Source organism: Dreissena polymorpha, chromosome 5 (genome assembly GCF_020536995.1).
Source record: "Dreissena polymorpha isolate Duluth1 chromosome 5, UMN_Dpol_1.0, whole genome shotgun sequence".
Taxonomy (NCBI): domain Eukaryota; kingdom Metazoa; phylum Mollusca; class Bivalvia; order Myida; family Dreissenidae; genus Dreissena; species Dreissena polymorpha.
Window position 1 is genome coordinate 32,757,969 of NC_068359.1, and position 20,903 is coordinate 32,778,871.

Here is a 20,903-nt window from a genome sequence, read left to right on the forward strand (position 1 = left end):
ACCTAACAGCTTAGCTTCTTACCAGATAGTGAAGATACACAGGCTAGTATCAATCTACGCTGGCCACATACGGCATGCAACCTAACAGCTTAGCTTCTTACCAGATAGTGAAGATACACAGGCTAGTATCGATCTACGCTGGCCACATACGGCATACAACCTAACAGCTTAGCTTCTTACCAGATAGTGAAGATACACAGGTTAGTATCGATCTACTCTGGCCACATACGGCATAAAACCTAACAGCTTAGCTTCTTTCCAGATAGTGAAGATACACAGGCTAGTATCGATCTACGCTGGCCACATACGGCATACAACCTAACAGCTTAGCTTCTTACCAGATAGTGAAGATACACAGGCTAGTATCGATCTACGCTGGCCACATACGGCATACAACCTAACATCTTAGCTTCTTACCAGATAGTGAAGATACACAGGCTAGTATCGATCTACGCTGGCCACATATGGCATACAACCTAACAGCTTAGCTTCTTACCAGATAGTGAAGATACACAGGCTAGTATCGATCTACGCTGGCCACATACGGCATACAACCTAACAGCTTAGCTTCTTACCAGATAGTGAAGATACACAGGCTAGTATCGATCTACACTGGCCACATACGGCATACAACCTAACAGCTTAGCTTCTTACCAGATAGTGAAGATACACAGGCTAGTATCGATCTACGCTGGCCACATACGGCATACAACCTAACAGCTTAGCTTCTTACCAGATAGTGAAGATACACAGGTTAGTATCGATCTACGCTGGCCACATACGGCATGCAACCTAACAGCTTAGCTTCTTACCAGATAGTGAAGATACACAGGCTAGTATCGATCTACGCTGGTCACATACGGCATGCAACCTAACAGCTTAGCTTTTTACCAGATAGTTAAGATACACAGGCTAGTATCGATCTACGCTGGCCACATACAGCATACAACCTAACAGCTTAGCTTCTTACCAGATAGTGAAGATACACAAGCTAGTATCGATCTACGCTGGCCACATACGGCATACAACCTAACAGCTTAGCTTCTTACCAGATAGTGAAGATACACAGGCTAGTATCGATCTACGCTGGCCACATACGGCATACAACCTAACATCTTAGCTTCTTACCAGATAGTGAAGATACACAGACGTAATCGATCTACGCTGGCCACATATGGCATACAACCTAACAGCTTAGCTTCTTACCAGATAGTGAAGATACACAGGCTAGTATCGATCTACGCTGGCCACATACGGCATACAACCTTACAGCTTAGCTTCTTACCAGATAGTGAAGATACACAGGCTAGTATCGAACTACACTGGCCACATACGGCATACAACCTAACAGCTTAGCTTCTTACCAGATAGTGAAGATACACAGGCTAGTATCGATCTACGCTGGCCACATACGGCATACAACCTAACAGCTTAGCTTCTTACCAGATAGTGAAGATACACAGGTTAGTATCGATCTACGCTGGCCACATACGGCATGCAACCTAACAGCTTAGCTTCTTACCAGATAGTGAAGATACACAGGCTAGTATCGATCTACACTGGTCACATACGGCATGCAACCTAACAGCTTAGCTTTTTACCAGATAGTGAAGATACACAGGCTAGTATCGATCTACGCTGGCCACATACAGCATACAACCTAACAGCTTAGCTTCTTACCAGATAGTGAAGATACACAAGCTAGTATCGATCTACGCTGGCCACATACAGCATACAACCTAACAGCTTAGCTTCTTACCAGATAGTGAAGATACACAAGCTAGTATCGATCTACGCTGGCCACATACGGCATACAACCTAACAGCTTAGCTTCTTACCAGATAGTGAAGATACACAGGCTAGTATCGATCTATGCTGGCCACATACAGCATACAACCTAACAGCTTAGCTTCTTACCAAGGCTAGTATCGATCTACGCTGGCCACATACGGCATACAACCTAACAGCTTAGCTTCTTACCAGATAGTGAAGATACACAAGCTAGTATGGATCTATGCTGGCCACATACGGCATACAACCTTACAGCTTAGCTTCTTACCAAGGCTAGTATCGATCTACGCTGGCCACATACGGCATACAACCTAACAGCTTAGCTTCTTACCAGATAGTGAAGATACACAGGCTAGTATTGATCTACGCTGGCCACATACGGCATACAACCTAACAGCTTAGCTTCTTACCAAGGCTAGTATCGATCTACGCTGGCCACATACGGCATACAACCTAACAGCTTAGCTTCTTACCAAGGCTAGTATCCATCTACGCTGGCCACATACGGCATACAACCTAACAGCTTAGCTTCTTACCAAGGCTAGTATCGATATATGCTGGCCACATACGGCATACAACCTAACAGCTTAGCTTCTTACCAAGGCTAGTATCGATCTACGCTGGCCACATACGGCATGCAACCTAACAGCTAAGCTTCTTACCAGATAGTGAAGATACACAGGCTAGTATCGATCTACGCTGGCCACATACGGCATACAACCTAACAGCTAAGCTTCTTACCAAGGCTAGTATCGATCTACGCTTGCCACATACGGCATACAACTTAACAGCTTAGCTTCTTACCAAGGCTAGTATCGATCTACGCTGGCCACATACGGCATGCAACCTAACAGCTTAGCTTCTTACCAGATAGTGAAGATACACAGGCTAGTATCGATCTATGCTGGCCACATACGTCATACAACCTAACAGCTTAGCTTCTTACCAAGGCTAGTATCGATCTACGCTGGCCACATACGGCATACAACCTAACAGCTTAGCTTCTTACCAGATAGTGAAGATACACAGGCTAGTATCGATCTATGCTGGCCACATACGTCATACAACCTAACAGCTTAGCTTCTTACCAAGGCTAGTATCGATCTACGCTGGCCACATACGGCATACAACCTAACAGCTTAGCTTCTTACCAGATAGTGAAGATACACAGGTTAGTATCGATCTACGCTGGCCACATACGGCATACAACCTAACAGGTTAGCTTCTTACCAAGGCTAGTATCGATCTACGCTGGCCACATACGGCATACAACCTAACAGCTTAGCTTCTTACCAAGGCTAGTATCGATCTATGCTGGCCACATACGGCATACAACCTAACAGCTTAGCTTCTTACCAAATAGTGAAGATACACAAGCTAGTATCGATCTACGCTGGCCACATACGGCATACAACCTTTTTTTGCATGCTGTGGCTCAAAACTCTTGTTTAAAAGTATCAAGCTTATATACTGATTTTAAAAATAAAAGTTAACAATTTACATTTCTAAATAGTAAATTGAAAAGGTCTCATCTTTGTTGTTGTCGTTCAGTTGTTATTCCCTTATCCATCACATGCAATGTTTGTTATGAAGTGTATTGCCTATATATTTTTTAAACTTGAAATGCATGTTTATACAGTTTATAAATCCAAAAGATAAGTTCTTATCCAATATCAGATTTCCAAATCAGTTTATAGACTAATTTATGCTGGTATTTGCACAATATGTTAATAGTACAAAACGGGCGAATGTTGATAGCCTGTTCTGGCTTTCAGGGAAGGTAGCCAGTATTAACATAATTGGATTTGCATGCTGGGAAATTTGTCGTCTGCTAAAATGTCGTCTGCTGAATTTCTGAAATTTACATTTTCTTCGATTTAAAAAAAAACAAACTATCAGAATAGCAAACAGTTTGGATCCTGATAAGACACCACGTTCTGTGGCGTTTCATCTGGATCCAAACTGTTTGCAAAGGCCTTCAAAATTCGGTTCCAGCACTGAAAGAGTTAAATATAATGACACAGTCTCATAGTAAACAGGCTCCCTCTAAGATAGTTTTGGAGAGTCCAGAGTGGAAAAGTTTTACTGTATCCGCTTAACATTTCTACAATGACAGCTTCACTCACAACATTTTGTTAGCATCATTGTGACACATGGTTACTGCACTCCTTTATGTTTTACAGTGTTCTCTGGAAGCACTGGCAGACAACCATTTCACAGGTTACCGGTACATTCGATCTAGATGCCGGATACTTTTTCCCAAAATATTGAAATGGTGCAAATACACCTGTTTTATTGCTTAGTTGCAGGCACTTTGAAAATTTAACTGGCTACTAAAATTTTTGAGGACATCACTGATTTTACTTTGGGACTGAACTAGAATTTATTCATTCCAACCAACTGGCGGGAACTGTCTCAAACATTTGATTGGCTGTTGATTTAGGTCAATATAGGTCAATGAAGCATGCCTGCTGATTCTGATTGAATATCAAGCCAAGTTTTTTTGTGGAAAATCTTTATAGTTAAATGACATTGGACACTAAAATGCAGTTCTACTGTCAAACAAATTTCTTATCTGATTTGCGCCTCACAATGCTATTTAATGTACGAAAAGAAATGTCTTCCAGTGACTGATTCCGATATGATTGCCAATATTGCTCCATTATGCATGGATGATTTATCTGGAAAAAAATCCAACCTACCGTCTTATAAATATTTATGTGTATAGACTGATAAAAGTCATGGGAAACAAATGATAAGTTCAACCTGCGAATAAAAGCTTTTAAAATCTTGAAAAGTGTATGAATTAAATATGCAAAGCAATCAACGAATCAAATTATTTGCTCTGCAACATACTTCTATCAAAGCTGTTTAAAATGACAACAATGCCCAATAATTGATACATAAATATGTTCATAAAAAGGTTTTAAAATCTTGAAAGGTGTATAAATTAAATACGCAAAGCAATCAGCGAATGAAATAATTTGCTCTGCAAGTAACCTCTATCAAAGCTGTTGAAAACGACAACAATGCTAAATTATTGATACATCAATCTGTTACCAAATAAAACTTGTATTAGTACATGTACTAAGAACACATTATATAAAATATCTTCAAAATGAGGAAATACGCAGTGTTCGTATAGATGACATAAGCTTTTGCATGTGTTGCAACGTTAATCCTCTAATATTTCATGTCTTGCTTACTCAACATCCAAATGCGCATCAAGGCAGTAATAAAACTAAAAATACACTGTAATACGAGACTAGATTAGTCAATTCAATATTGTCGCATGAATTAACCCATTTATGCCTAGCGTCTAGAAAAAAGGCCTTGGCAAACAGCGTAGACCCAGATGATACGCGGCATGATGCGGCGTCTCATCAGGGTCTGCGCTGTTTGCTTAAAGGAATTTTTGTAAGAAATATTCTAAATATAGAAATAAATATACCGTACTTAGACATCCTTTATTTTGGAAATAAATTGATCCAATTTAGAAGGATGGGAGAGTCCACTAGGCATAAATGGGTTAAACCAGATTTCTTCCATCCAACTTAAATTTCATATATAAATGCACCTAGATCCATTTAGGACAAGAATGATTATTCATTTACATTTGGATGAAATAATACCTAGAATCATGTCATTTAATTTTACAGAAAAAATATTTTAACAAGAGATTGCCAAGCAATATGGTCCCCTACTGGTGAAACTCCACCATTGTCTGAATTTATTTATTTTTAGCTCATCTATTTAAAAAAAAAAAAATGAGCTATTGTCATCACCTTGGCGTTGGCGTCGGTGTCCGGTTAAGTTTTGCGTTTAGGTCCACTTTTCTCATATAGTATCAATGCTATTGCATTCAAACTTGGTACACTTACTAACTATCATGAGGGGACTGGGCAGGCAAAATAAGATAACTCTGGCATGCATTTTGACAGAATTATGTGCCCTTTTTATACTTAGAAAATTGAAAATTTTGGTTAAGTTTTGTGTTTAGGTCCATTTTATTCCTTTAGTATCAAAGCTATTGCTTTCATACTTGCAACACTTACTAAGTATCATAAGGGGACTGTGCAGGCAAAGTTATGTAACTCTGACTGGCATTTTGACAGAATAATGTGCCCTTTTTATACTTAGAAAATTGAAAATTTGGTTAAGTTCTGTGTTTAGGTCCACTTTATTCCTAAAGTATCAAAGCTATTGCTTTCATACTTGCAACACTTACTAACTATCATAAGGGAACTGTGCAGGCAAAGTTATGTAACTCTGACTGGCATTTGGACGGAATTATGGGTCCTTTATACTTAGAAAATTGAAAATTTGGTTAAGTTTTGTGTTTTGGTCCACTTTACCCCTAAAGTATCATACATATTGCTTTCATACTTGGAACACTCGCAAACTATCATAAGGGACAAGTTGCATAACTCCGGTTGTCATTTTTACGGAATTATGGCCCTTTTTTGACTAAGTTACTTTGAATATATGGTTACATGTTGTGTTTAGATCCACTTTACTTCTTAAGTATCAAGGCTATTGCTTTCAAACTTCAAATACTTTCATGCTATCATGAGGGTACTGTACCTGGCAAGTAGAATTTTACCTTGACCTTTGAATGACCTTGACTCTCAAGGTCAAATTATTTAATTTTGCTAAAATTGCCATAACTTCTTTATGTATGCTTAGATTTGATTGATACTTTGACAAAACAACTCTTACCTGACATACCACAATAGACTCCACCCCAAAAAAGTTTTTTTTTTTTTTTTTAAAGATCATCTTATAAATGACCACCACACCCTAACACTATACCCCCCCCCAACCCCCCCCCCCCCCATTTTTTTTGAAACATGGTTAAAAAACACAAACATTTATTTTTTTAAAACATGGTTAAAAAACACAAATATATTTTTTTTTACTATTTTATTTTTGAAATACCATCCAACCATCCCACCCAAGATTCCCCCCCCCCCCCAAAAAAAAATAAAATATTTTTTTTTGCATTTTTTTTCATTTTTGGAAGATAATGTAATAAATGACCACACCACCACACTATACACCCCCTCCACTCCACCCCTCCCTCCTTTGTGATTGAAATTGAAATAGGTCCCTTCACCTTTAAAAAAAAATAGATGAGCGGTCTGCACCCGCAAGGCGGTGCTCTTGTTTTATTTGTTGCCATAGCAACCAGAATTCTTGATGTAGGAACAAAATGAAATGACGTGCATAATCTCCATATTGCCATTCATCCATGTTTCAAGTTTCATGAAAAAATATGAAGAACTTTTAAAGTTATTGCAGGATCCAGACAAGTGTGACAGACTCACGGACTGATGGACTGTTAGACAGAGCGCAAACCACAAGTCCCCTCCTGTTTCACAGGTAGGGGAAAAAAATCTTCCCTTCAGAACTATCATACTCTGTTTATAACCAATCATTTGAATATTATATAATATTACATCCTATTATTATTATTATAATTATATTGTTAATAATGCCAATGTGTATTGTTTTCTTGCCTGGTATGGTATGCAGTTCCACAATAATACATCAGTTATAGTACATATATACATGTCTGGCGCAAAACTTGCATTTTCCATCTGCAAACAATACTTTATGATACAAATCCCTTTAATTTCTGGTTGATTTCCATTACATGTTATCAAAATTGGTTAAACAATTGAGCTTATTTTCTTTATTAATGAAAAAACCCTCCCTAAAACATCCTTCTTTTTGGAGGCATATTTCCTGGAGCCACAGAAGTTTTTTGTGCTATTAGAAGTGACATTTCAAGTGACAGATTGAATCAATTTGGCTGGAAATCTCCCACCAGGCCTGTAGTTGGACCCCTCTTATCCTGACGGTAACGTGTATAAATGGCCGTTTACTTGCAGATGTCAGTTATCCTACAACAGAACATTGGTCATTCTTTAATTTTCAGTCTGGCAAAAACTGGTTGTACATGTATAGAGGGCATTACTGGAAATCATTTATGACTTTGCGTTCTCAATAATGTAAAGTTTAATGCAGATTGTAACAACAAAATTATTAATTAATTACAATAATGCAAGAACTGTTCTGGTAATAAAGAAATGATAAAATATAGATTGTTCAATAAGAAGCTTATGCAGTTCCACAAAAAAAGCTTTTGTACATAAAAATATGTCTTGCTGAATACTTAAATGACTTACCGGTATATGAGCTGTGTCGTGCAAAAATGGGTCTTATGCCAAATTTGCTGTCCATTATAAAATCATGCACAGTTTCATGGTCTCATTTGCAGACAGGGAAGCTCCTTACCAGACTTTGCAGGCTTATGGGTCTTATGCCAAATATGCTGTCCATTATAAAATCATGCACAGTTTCATGGTCTCATTTGCAGACAGGGAAGCTCCTAACCAGACTTTGCAGGCTTATGGGTCTTATGCCAAATGCAGCCAGCACAGCTCTAGACCAGCCTGTGCGCTTGCGCAGCCATGTCAATCCCAATCCTGTGCATTAGAAACACATGCAAAGTTTCATGGTCACATTGGCAGACAGGGTGATGTCAATCAGCAACCTTACAAGACTGCGCAGACTGGACTGCAGCTTCGCTGGCAGCCTGTGGTATAAGACCAATTTTTACATTTAGGTCATATTATTATGCTGCCTTTTTAAAGTTCTAAAAAAGCACCAGATAACACCAGACCCACAAACTATGTAGCCAGCGTTGGAGACAGAAAACCTGTACCATCACCAAGCCTGATTAAAATCATTTACCCTATTTATTGTATTAAACTGCTTAGCTTAGACTAGAGTGGGGTTTATTTAAGGGATCAGGGACATTATAGTATCTTTTGTTAGTGTCAGAAGTTAAATCAGGGCTTCCCCTGGATCAAAATATTCTTTATACAAATTTTCAAATAGTTAGCCAGTCGGTATGTATACCCTGTATCATCTAGACACATGGTAAATTTAGTATTGATTTTTTAACAGACATTCAAGCGCTTATGTGTTTATTAAATTACATGAAGTGGTCAGCATGGCTACTTCCAAGCCAACACAAATAAGGAATTACTTCTCAAAGTAAAATTGATTCTTTGTGTACGGCAAAAATTGTATCGAGTAATAAAATTGTACTGCCAATACTGAATGATTTAATTTCCTCTGTTTTCAAATCAAAAAGGAACCACTAAAACGCTAATAAAACAACTGTTGAAAGTTGGCAAAAAAGTTTTCCGTGGCCCACGGTGGTGGACGATAAGGACGAAAATCTTCTTAAATGTAATCTGCCAAAAACAAGTTAAAAATGCAAGAAATTAAAAAACCTACTAATATAAAGGAATACACATAGTTAATGGTTAATTGTGTTTAACATTATTAAAGTAGCGTGTCTGTACCCCAGCTATATTCTGGTTTTACTTTTAGCAAATTACCCTTCAAGCAAGGCAAAATTTGACCATTTACCCCAATGCTTTGAAAAGTGGGGGTATTTACCCCCATGGGTAAAAAATTATCTATAACGCTGCTAATGTATTTAATTAAGCTTTATATCTCCCCTTTGTCTACCTATTCTGAAATGTTCCTGGTTCTGTGGAAATGATCCTATAGTTATGAAGCTTGTTTCTGTGCTACTTAGTATATAGGCCAAATGTTACATGATTTAAAAAATGTATTGAACTGTTTCTGTGGTTTTATTGGGCAAAAAAATGATTTCATTAAGTACATGTAATACCAGGACTTACTCTGCCATTTGTCCAATTAGCCAAGGGCAACAAATTTACCAATTTGTGTTGGCTTGGAAGTAGCCATGCTGACCACTTCATGTAATTTAATAAACACATAAGCGCTTGAATGTCTGTTAAAAAATCAATACTAAATTTACCATGCGTCTAGATGATACAGGGTATACATACCGACTGGCTAACTATTTCTACAATCCAGCGCACAAATTAGCTCTAATTTTTACGATAACCAGTCTCATATTTTGGCTAAAGACAATCATCTGTTTATATTTTTTGTTTACGATGTACGCAGAGAATTAACAGCATTAGTGTATGTCCAGATTGGCTTGCTTAAATGTACGCACGGAAATGATAAATTCAGCGTATCTTGATATTTCTAGTGCGTATATTACGCTGATACGCAGCTTATCTAGAACGCTGCATTAGTTCATACAGAATAAAAAAAAGATGCGGTTTATCCTGGCAATATTGAACCATCCTGGTGCAATTCAGGGTGAGATAAATTAATTCTTACCAGCCATTTGCCAGGAATGTCTTGTTACACCTTAACATGTGTTTGCCATGGCCATGGATGACAAGTCTGTCAAGACCCAAGTGGCAGCAGTATTGACATGGGATCTAGGCTGCTATCCATCATTGCCTGATCGTCATCCATCATTCACTGATAGCAGGATGTGTTAACCTTGGCTGACGTTTTATCTTGGTTGTATATTATGTATCTTCACCTAATTCCGATTTCAATTTCTGGATTATTATCCCAAATGAGATGTATATAATTCATAAATCTGTTCACATTTCTATGATATATTGATAATATGGCATAAAATAGCCTTTTCACAGACAAAACAGCATTTCTCTACCAGTTAATGGTGTTTTTCAGTGTTAGTGCAGGATCTCCATAAATTTCATAAACCTAGCCTAAGTATCTTTTAGTTATGACAGGATTCAGATGTTAGTTTTCACTTATTTTGGTAAGCATGGCAACCACAAATTTTTACCTAGTTTTTTACCCCTAGTTACCCGGTTCAAACTCAACACAGATATATCCTTTGGACAAATAATCAGACCATTAAGCTTCAAAAAGATTTAGCAATAAATGTGGCCTCTATAGTGTTTGAAAGCATTTTCTTTATTTTGAGCTCATGACCTTTTTTTTCCTCCTGGCAAAGTTTTGAACTTGATCAAGATATTATTGGGATAATTGTTCTGTAACCAATTTCATAAAGATTTGGCTATAAATGAAACCTCTGGAGTGTTCACAAGCTTTTTCTTTAATGTGAACTAGTTACCTAGATTTTAACCATATGTGAACCATCATTGGAACAAATCTGAGTTTCATGATGTGACCTATTTTGTGTTCACAAGGTTTTAGATGAACAACAGGTCAAAGGCGATCTCAAAAGCTCACCATGTGCAGGTTGTGCTAACTTCTAAGGTGAGCTAAAACAAGAAATATCTTTAAAAAAGATATACGGCGTAAATAGTTTAATGAATGAGATCAAGGATAGCGAATGTCTTTTTCTGTGCAGTTCTTAGCTGCATCACACGCAGTACGGGATGTTACGGGGAGTTTTCGCGGCTTATTTTACATTATAACATATTGCTGGTCATAAACCTATAGATACAAAACAGAAAACCAAAAGAAGAATGGAAGTGAAATTTAAACATATGAGTCAACCGGCCACACGAGAAGTATCCGTATTTATAGGCGCGTTCTTCGAACAAACCTGTTTTAGTGGTTTGTCGGGCATTGCTATTTGATTCGATTATTAACAGTATCAATTATCATCGTGCTAATGCTTAAAGTGATATTATGGGCATTTTGCACTGTTGAATTGAGCTGAAAAGAATCTGCAACTCACCTTGCTACCAGTTGTTTATAAAAATATATTTTATATTCGATATTCTTACGTGACCCACCCAGTCCTGTAAGCTGAAATGATCCGTAAAACAATTTTGTGTCTTTGTGTCGTATGAACAAATCTGCACTAAAACTAAATTTAGGTTCAACTCGTAAACGCATGATCAGTTGTCAAACGAAAGAACGGTTGATATTCAAATGCATTATATTTCTCTTTCTGGTATATTGTTTTAGTATGATGATGCTGCATTAATTAATATAAGTGCATATGAAGTAGAAACATCAAAAATAATCAACGGTTGCGATAGACACCTATAAACTGTTACATGCTCATAATATCACTTTAGTACATTAAGCAATATGGACGAATAATTATTGTTAAATTTATCAACAATAATATTTATCATTGTATTGTTGAAAACACATTAAGAATCTATTATTTAAATACCATAATTATATTGCTGAATATCTTCATTTAACATATTTCTGGTCTAAAGAAAATTCCAGGTCACCTAGTTCACGGATAGCGTCTTTATTATATAACGATTATTTTACTGGCCGCCAACTCCGGTGATGACCTGTATATAAACTCTGAATGTCCGCGAATTGACCCGATATACCTCGCGGGTTGAAATGCAATTGTTTAAAGTGAGGCCTCGCTTCCATTGCTCTTTATACTTTTACATGTTAACATGTTGACAGGAATAAGGAAGTAAGTACTAAATATGAGAACATAGCCTTTTAAGTATAAACGCTCTTGCGCTGGTAATACTCTGACAATAAAAGGTGTACGCACAAACTGTATTGATGTCGAGAATTGAGTGTAAAACTGTTCTATCTATTAAGCCTTTTCATTCGAGATAAAATTGTTTCATACAGTAAAACAGTGTTACAAAGACGCGTTTCCAATGTTCCATTGTTTCCAATGTTCTGGTGGTATACTCAAATCAGCCAATGGAATAAATGAAGTGTATTCATTTGTACCTAGCCGCGGGAAATTTTATTGGAATTTTATTGGACACTTACAAAGGTCAGGCTAAGGTGAAAAGCTGGCTTATGCAGCTTACGCCGAAAAAATTGAGGCAAAACCATGTAAATTTAGTTTTCTATACAATTTCACTTTGAGAAGACCTTGAGCACAAAAAACATGTTAGATCTACCCTAAATGTGATATTGATGCAATAACACTCTGTTGACAGAACAAAGTAATGAAATGACAAGAATTTTAGATAGTTTTGTTTCAAGCAGACACCAGATTGGGTAATCCACATGTAACCATAGCAACCAATCAAGCAGACATCCCAATATACATGTAAGACAGACATGCCAGGATGAAATATGAAGATTAGTACCATTTCATCATAGATAATATTGCCATATCCAAGGTTCTGATGTGTCAAAATCTTCCTTTATCATAAGAATAAAAAATAAGTAACCATCAGACATATGAGAATCGAATAAATAAATTTTGTTTGCAATCAGTTTAGTGAATCAAATGTAACCCTTTCCCCCTCAAAAGCAAAGTGAAAATGGCCATGTGCAAACAGCATAAAACCAGTACAGCCTGCGAGTAACTCCCAGTCTGTTCAGGTTTTATGCTGTTTGCTGCTAATCATGCAGTATCTTAGGGTTGGAAATGAAGCCTTTAAAACTTGAATCTAGTAAGAAAGGTATTTAATTAAATTTAATTTTCCAAGGGACCACAAATGCGTCAAAATACATATCTAAGTGGCGAAGCGTTAAAAATGTCCAAGCATATATTTTGTCTATGATGAAAATGGAATAACTCGGCTGAAGATCATAATGGCTTATGACAAAATCTAAAACTTTCATCATTGATGAGATTGAATGTTGCTTAGATACATACATCCAGAATGACATACTATTAAAAGTGTATTACCTAGAAAATATCTGAACAAATTAACATGGCAAACATTGCAAAATGAAATAGCAATTAGGGATGAAAATACATTTTAATCAAGTTTAAAAATGAGCTTATAAGGATAAAGCTCTGGACCTCAGTTCTCCAAAATCCTCAAGTCTGTTTCAACAGGATTAGGTTAAGTTAACTGTAACTATATTTACATAGCCAGAAAAGTATGCAATTGTTTCATTTTTAAAATACTACAAGCTTTAAAGCCACACATCTTGAAATGAAGTACATGCTAATCTATACATATAGATACCATTTGAAAGTGTGCAAATTTGCCATTAAATATATAGCCTTATTAGCATGTAATTTATATATTTTTTTTAATTTAAAACCGAAAGTAGGATTTCTATACATATACGTACATTTCGACAAACGCGATTATTTTTAAGTTTTAAAGTGCAAAAAGACGGATTTCTACCTTGGAACCACCAGATATATTCTAATGGAGATATATCAAATTAAATCTATAGCCTAGTTAGCGTGTAATTTATTATATTTCAAACGGTACCGCTTTTAAAACAGAAAGTAGGATTTCAAGACGTATACGTCCATTTCGACAAACGCGATTAGTTTAAAGTTTTAAAGCGCAAAAGAGAATGAGTTCTACCTTGTTACCATCAGATATATTATAATTGGCATAGATAAAATATGATTCTTATTTATACTTAAATTTACTATGCCATGTTTTTCATTTTAAGGTGTGTGGCTTTAACAGAGATTTATATTTGAACTAAACAATATAAAACCCTTTTTTACAACACCCATCAACTGAAAAGCAATAGTAAGTAATCAATTAAATAATTCATATGTGGACCAGATTTAATTGTTTTAAGTAAATGTGGCCTGAGCTCTAACAAAAAATAATCTCTCAATTTTATCTTGATTTTAAAAGAGACCCAATTAAAAAGAAGAAAAGTGTTGCTGTAAATAATCACATCTATTTTCATCAAAAGATTGAATATAATCTGATTTTGGTTATTCTTGTATTCCTTTTCTCATCAATAGTCGTTTTTTGCCTTCAATCCTATTATCCCGCGGTGAGAGTATTTGTCAGTATTCTTATTAAAATTCAACTTTATCTTTTTGGGCAGACTTTCTCATCTAATGATGACAAATTATAAACTATAACTGAATTTCAAGCAAAATGTTAATAATAAAACTCATTACGAAAAAATGATGGATGATCAAAAAATGTGAATGTGAATTTGAATAAGAAATGTGTGTTTCTTGTTTAGGGCAAAGACATCAGATATGCATACATAACATCTGCTTTAAAATGTGTACAAAATAATAATGATATTATCACAATTAGAAATATGAGCCATAAAAATTTGTAAGAAAGTATATTTTAATTTTTTATTAAGTCTCCGATAATAAAGGAATTAACTGATTTACTTTCAAAGAATTTTCACAGGCTGATTTTTACATTTTTTTTTACAATTATCAAGTAACAAGTGTTGTCATGCATACCTTAAACATTATTACAACATTTCATGTATACAACATTGTTATCAGTGAAGACAAGTGTCCAATTTCCCTGAGAACATGTCTCCAAAAGCAAACTAATAAAGCCATAAAAATTACTAATACAATTATTATGTTATAAAAAGGTGAACTGGTTTAAAGCACTGACTTTAAACTGAGATCATCAAGTAACACGAAAAATCAGCATAATCATATGCAAGATTATCCCATTATTCAGTCAACGTTGCATAAATAGCAATAAAAGTCAATTAAGTTAATAAAGCTTGCCTTGTAGAAAATGAGATGGCAAGTTTATCACACTAGATGAATAAGACAGGAAAAGCCACAAAGCCATAAAAATGAAATATAGGGCCTAAAGCACTTTTTTTAAAGAACAGTTTGTTTAATTTGATTAAGTACAAACTTCAGTGTACAGCGTAGTTCGGAAGTACAAAATACAGAATGAATGTTATCAAGATAAAATAAAGATTAAAACAACATTAATTTCATCCCCCACCATAATAGCTTATAAGCTTATCTCTGTGTTAAGGCAGGAAATGATTGTCATACTGTACCCTTTTAAAAGAAAGTATTACGCAACTGAGGATGAAGCTTTAAACTACACAAAGTACAGTATATAATATTAAAACATTTATCATATACAACAGTTTCACACTAATTATTGTTTAATCAAATTTATAAGAACCATTCTTTTCATTACTTCTTTTGGCAATTACAATTGCATTTTCAAGGCTTTTCCTCTACCAGCCATGCTTAGTTAGTGCACCTAGTAATGCAGGTTACATTCCAATAACTCATTTGGTATCCCTCATAAGTCCATACCTTTTGTATTGCCATTTTTCTCAAGAAGACATATTATTGATACTACGCTTTCACTGATGAAAAGAAAAGGCAGGAAAAATGCCTTAAAAGTGTTTGCCTTTTCATTATGGAACACTATGGGTATTAGATTCAGTGTAAACTAACCACCTACCAATGGCTGCCTTTCCCCACACCTCCACATTGAAGATTCTACTGCTGGCATTCTCTGCTTTGTTCTGCGAGGGTGACCTCCCCGGCTCCAAGTTCCAGGAGATCTTTGGAGGCTCGTGGTAGGAAGGTACTATCTCTTCATCATCAAACTCCTCGCCCCAGGGGTTCCAAGCACGATCCTCTGTGGCCAATTCTAGAAACAATATCATAAAATTATGAGACACTTGTCACCTCTTAATACAGCCTACTATGTAGGCGTGCCCAAAAGTCAAAATAGCCAATTTCTCCTTAAATTTCTAACTGGCTACTTAATACTCAAACTGGCTACTAAAATGTATTAAATTATTTTTAAATAAATCCGTTTTTTAAATTTTCTGAGCTAACAATCTAATTTACACGAATTTTTGGCTTCTAAATCAGATTTTTTTAAACAAACAACGCGAACCTAGATACAGGTATATAAATCAGTTCATTGGGCAATTAACAATGATTCCGAGTTCTGAATCTGATGCATATGCATGTACACATGTACACTGGAGCGTAAGTATTTTTTTGTCTTCAGAAAATTATTGGAGATTATCATGTATCCAAAAAAAATATTGTTCTATAAACATATGGGCACCAAAATTTTAGGCTTAAATGAAGAGCATAATTGGTCATAATAACATGTGTATAATTATATATCTATGTTTGAGTTTAAAAGGTCCCTCCGCGTCTTAGGCTGCATTATAAGAAGACCTGGAGTGTGTCCCAGCACTCCTACCTCAATAACTTACTAGACTAACAGAAGCTGGGAGTAATGTTCAAATTACAGCTGCAATTTCCTACTACATGTATTTATATTTTAAAATGAAATTTTGATGTTATCTTGTTTTGGGGAGGGTGGCCCAATTACCCAAAGGAAACCCCTCCACCACAGTATCTATACAAGTGACCACCAACCAAACCTGCATGCACAGGGAGTGTGGATTGTACCCGGAGCACCTAAGTGAGAAGCACGGTCACCTACCACAGCACTAACAAAAACAAAAATTGTTATAATAACTTCAACTGACAGCATTATAATTATTGGTTCCAGAAAGAATAGAAATAAGACCATAGTACAAAAAACATTCTATAAATTATTACTTGTCTCCAAATATTTGCTGGATGGACACATACAAATATGCATGAACACGTGCACGGTGACCTACAGTGTTTTTTTTTGTTCAAATTTGGGCCGGATACAATGAAAAAAAGTATATATTTTTAATGGTAATAAAAAACACTGATCCATGGACCGAAATCACACTTAGTTTATTTATCAAATTTGTTCTGTGTTGTCAAAGCCTTTTCTTAAACTGAAAATAAATAAATAAACAAACACAAACTGGGGTTAAGTGTGTTGCCTGTAAAAGTGTTTATCATTCTTGGAATTGCAGTTCATAAAAATAGTTTGGACTTAACTTTATTTACTTTTAAATAGATCCTATTGGTTTTATTGAATTATTGCTAAACTTCTGAACACAAAGCCACACATTCATCCCACATGGGTGTTTGATGAAAATAAAAATCATTCCAACAAATAATGCATGCACAATAAGCGATACACTTTCAAGAGTTATAAAGCAGTAAGCTTAATTATAGGGGCACCTCATTGCTTTTTTATGAAAACCACACAGAAAATTCTTTATTGCTTTATACTTCATCATTTCAAACAAATACAAGGGTTTAGTACTTCAAATATGTGTCATCAACAGACAGGAACTAACTTGTATTATAAGCAGGTAACTTAATCCTGATATTGTAAACAATATCTAAATACTTTTATTCTTTATTCTTCAATTAACTTCAAAGAAAGTTAATCTGCAGATATTGCAGACACAATGAAAACAAGTTGAATAGATGAAAATACAATACAATGGAACAGCTGAAAATCACATTTGAAGGAAATTGTGTTTAAATTGTTACACAATATAATAATTATTTCAGCATGCTTGGCAAACACTTCAAAATTGAAGTCAAAACACTGCACACATACAAGAAAAAATATAGCAATTGATTGAAAACATACACACATTAATTTGATTAAAACTAGTTTTGTATTTATGATTCTGAACCGAACTTCATAAATGAACTACATGTATCTAACAATGACTTCAATATTAAATATACAAATAATCTTTTTGAAAACAAAATACTTGGCATTAAACATTAAAAGTGTGTAAACATGTATTATAAAAAAAACAACAATCATCTCTTATAACAAAATGTCATACATATTTGCATGCCTTGTTTTTGTAACTATTTTGAGAGTGGGCATAGTTTGAATAAAATTGATGTTAGTGTTGTTTTTTTTTGCTAACAAATACTTGAACATTGAGAGGTATTTTTTCTATAATATTCAACCTATAGAGCCCAATAGGAATTTGTACCAAATGTTGCTGCATTTTATTTGGAAAAAAAAAAATTGAATCCTTTAATTAGGAATTTCACTAGGCAATTGCTTGTGAGAAATATATACTTTTTGACATTGTAAATGAGGCTAAATTTTGGTCCAAAAGTTGACCATATAAAAACATCCAAAATGTAAAACCCACACATTTATTTCAACCTATGGGATGACTAAACAGACCCCAACGTGGTCAATTCTGTTCTTCAGACAAGTTCTTTTGTAGCCAATATTTTTGTTACAAATTACTTCATTAATCATCTTTTATTTTGTCCTTGAGTACAAAAGGACGACAAAAATATCAATTGTTGGGGCATTAAAATGAAGGCACTTGTAAAATAGATACATGTAAATAAGGTAGTCCATATAGATATGGAATCTAACACTTTTGAATGTTTCCAGGAATTGGAGAGTGGAAAGTAGCCGTGAAATACTTAACATTCATAACCACTAATAAACCGACCACAGTCAATTTTAACTTAAGCGTGTTTGAACAAAGATTCATCACATGGTCTTATCTTGCATAATTAACCTAGAGATTCATTACCATAAACAGAAACAAAGCAGACCAGACTATATCAAGGATTCTGATTAGCCAATTGACTGTTTGGACAATAATGTCATCGCCATATCAGACTGGTTGCATAATATTTGATCAGTCTTATCAGCATTTAAGCCAGTCTGAATTTTATTGGGTTTACTGAAATTGCTGAATTTACTGAAACAGTGTTGGTAGCTGGTATGGGGTTCAACAAGTGTCATGTCAGTGATTTTTTTGCTCAAAATTACCGCCGAATTTCGGCTGCTTCCCAATCGCAAAATTCCACGTTTTTTCCCAAAAATCTGACCAAAATTTCCCCCCCCCCCAAAAAAAAAAAAAAAAAAAATAAAAAAAAAAATAAGTGTCTTATTATTTCTTAAATCTAGATTTCAACTTTATTTTTTTTAAACATCTTACAAACTATATACCCTTAATTTAGTCCTTTTTGTCGATAATTCCCAAATTTGCCACTTTTATTGATTAGAAAAAAAATCCCAATTTCACCAGACTCCTTTTCTCAAAATGGCTAGAAAACCCCCTGAACATGCACTTAAAAACAATATTAATTTTGTTACTTATACTCATATTTATAATTCTTAATTTTTCCCAATTTCATGGTTTATCGCGCTATTTTTCCCAATTTCACGGTTTATCGCGCTAATTTTCCCAATTTAAATGGCACAGGCTGTAACAAATAAAAGCAAAAAAAATCACTGCATGTAATCAGATGCAGACACTGTAAAGTTGAAAAGGGAGAAACATCTTGGCTGGATTCAAGATTCAAAGTTTCTGGACACATTCATAGCTTTTTTTGTTTTGTGCAGTCAGAAATTATTTCTTTGCCATGTTAACTTTTTTTAAATGCAATACATCATACATGCCATAAATTTTCAGACCAATTCCGGGACATTGAGCTCAATTTTCCGGGATATTTGCCGATTTTCCGGGACATGTATACATATAGTGATATATATAGAGCTTATAGACATATATGCATTGTTGGTACGCATTTTTTATATCGTAAATTGAGTACATTACTAATAAATATGTTGTTAGCATCTAAAACGATTTTATGCATTGTTGATTATCACAGGCATTTCATTAATCTTTTCTAAGTGTATGATCTCCATTGTTAATTCGATCTTTATTTGCCATATTTTCTGAGTCAAAATATATTTTCTTTAAAGTCCGCCATCTTGTTGAAATGATGTAAGCGGCAGGTGCGCCTAGCAACGTAAAATCATACAATAATATTATCCGCCTAATAGGCGATTCGCATTTTGTTTCATTAGTATACGTTACAGACAACTTACAGTTATTGTTTTAATAATTAATAATCTTAAAGACGATAAAAGATACACATTGTTTGTGTGTTGTTTTTGTGGGAACACAGATTCGCGGAGCAGTTAAGCCTAAGATAAAGTACATGTATAAATGGATTTTACAATATCTGGGACATTTGACAGATTTCCGGGACTGCGGGACATGTTCATTTCCGGGACAATCCCGGACAATCCGGGACATATGGCATGTATGAACACATTAATACTAGTTTACACTTCAGGATAATTTTTTCGTACAAAAAGAGACATAGAAAATATTTATGAAGAATTATCTGTTACATGCGCACTAAATAATTTTAACATGTATTATCGCACGGTATAACATACCTAGATGATAGTTCAGCGATTTTTTTCCTTCTTTATAAAGTACCGGAAAATGGCACTTTTCCAATGGGAAAAAAAATGGCCGTCAAAAAAAATCCAAATTGAAGGTTAAACAAAAATAAAAAAATATTTTTTATAAATGCATTTAATTAATTTTCCTATACAGCTCTATGGCTTGAACATAAGTAAATATTGACAACTTGACAATACTTAGTTATCCATTTTTAAGTATTTGTTAGAAACAAATAAAATACACCACTTACATGTATTTCCAAATCTAAAGACTTCACATCGCAAATTTTCCCAATTTCATTTTTTTCACGCTTATTTTTCCCAATTGGGCTGGTACCGGTACTTTTCCATATAGGGAAACAACAAAACATCTCTGACGTTACAACTGTATGCATGCGAATATATTGAGTGCCTATGCGAGCTAATTATGTATGCAGGTAGTAGTTATTATTTCCACAGATAATAGCTATTACATGTACATGCCAA

The 20,903-nt window shown here is 35.0% G+C and overlaps 2 protein-coding genes across 2 annotated transcripts in view; one reads left to right on the top strand and one right to left on the bottom strand.

The window, feature by feature from the left end:
* LOC127881782 (ribitol-5-phosphate xylosyltransferase 1-like) overlaps window positions 1-20,903 on the bottom strand; it is a 55,091-nt gene that overhangs the window by 23,280 nt on the left and 10,908 nt on the right. The window contains exon 2 of the mRNA XM_052429923.1: window positions 15,768-15,959. Coding sequence (XP_052285883.1) covers window positions 15,768-15,959 — 192 coding nt within the window. The remainder of the gene's footprint in view (window positions 1-15,767; window positions 15,960-20,903) is intronic.
* Window positions 10,873-20,903, top strand: part of LOC127881776 (tRNA (guanine(6)-N2)-methyltransferase THUMP3-like) — a 38,317-nt gene continuing 28,286 nt past the window's right edge. The window contains exon 1 of the mRNA XM_052429917.1: window positions 10,873-10,950. Within this exon, the coding sequence (XP_052285877.1) occupies window positions 10,888-10,950 (63 nt within the window). The 5' untranslated portion in view covers window positions 10,873-10,887. The remainder of the gene's footprint in view (window positions 10,951-20,903) is intronic.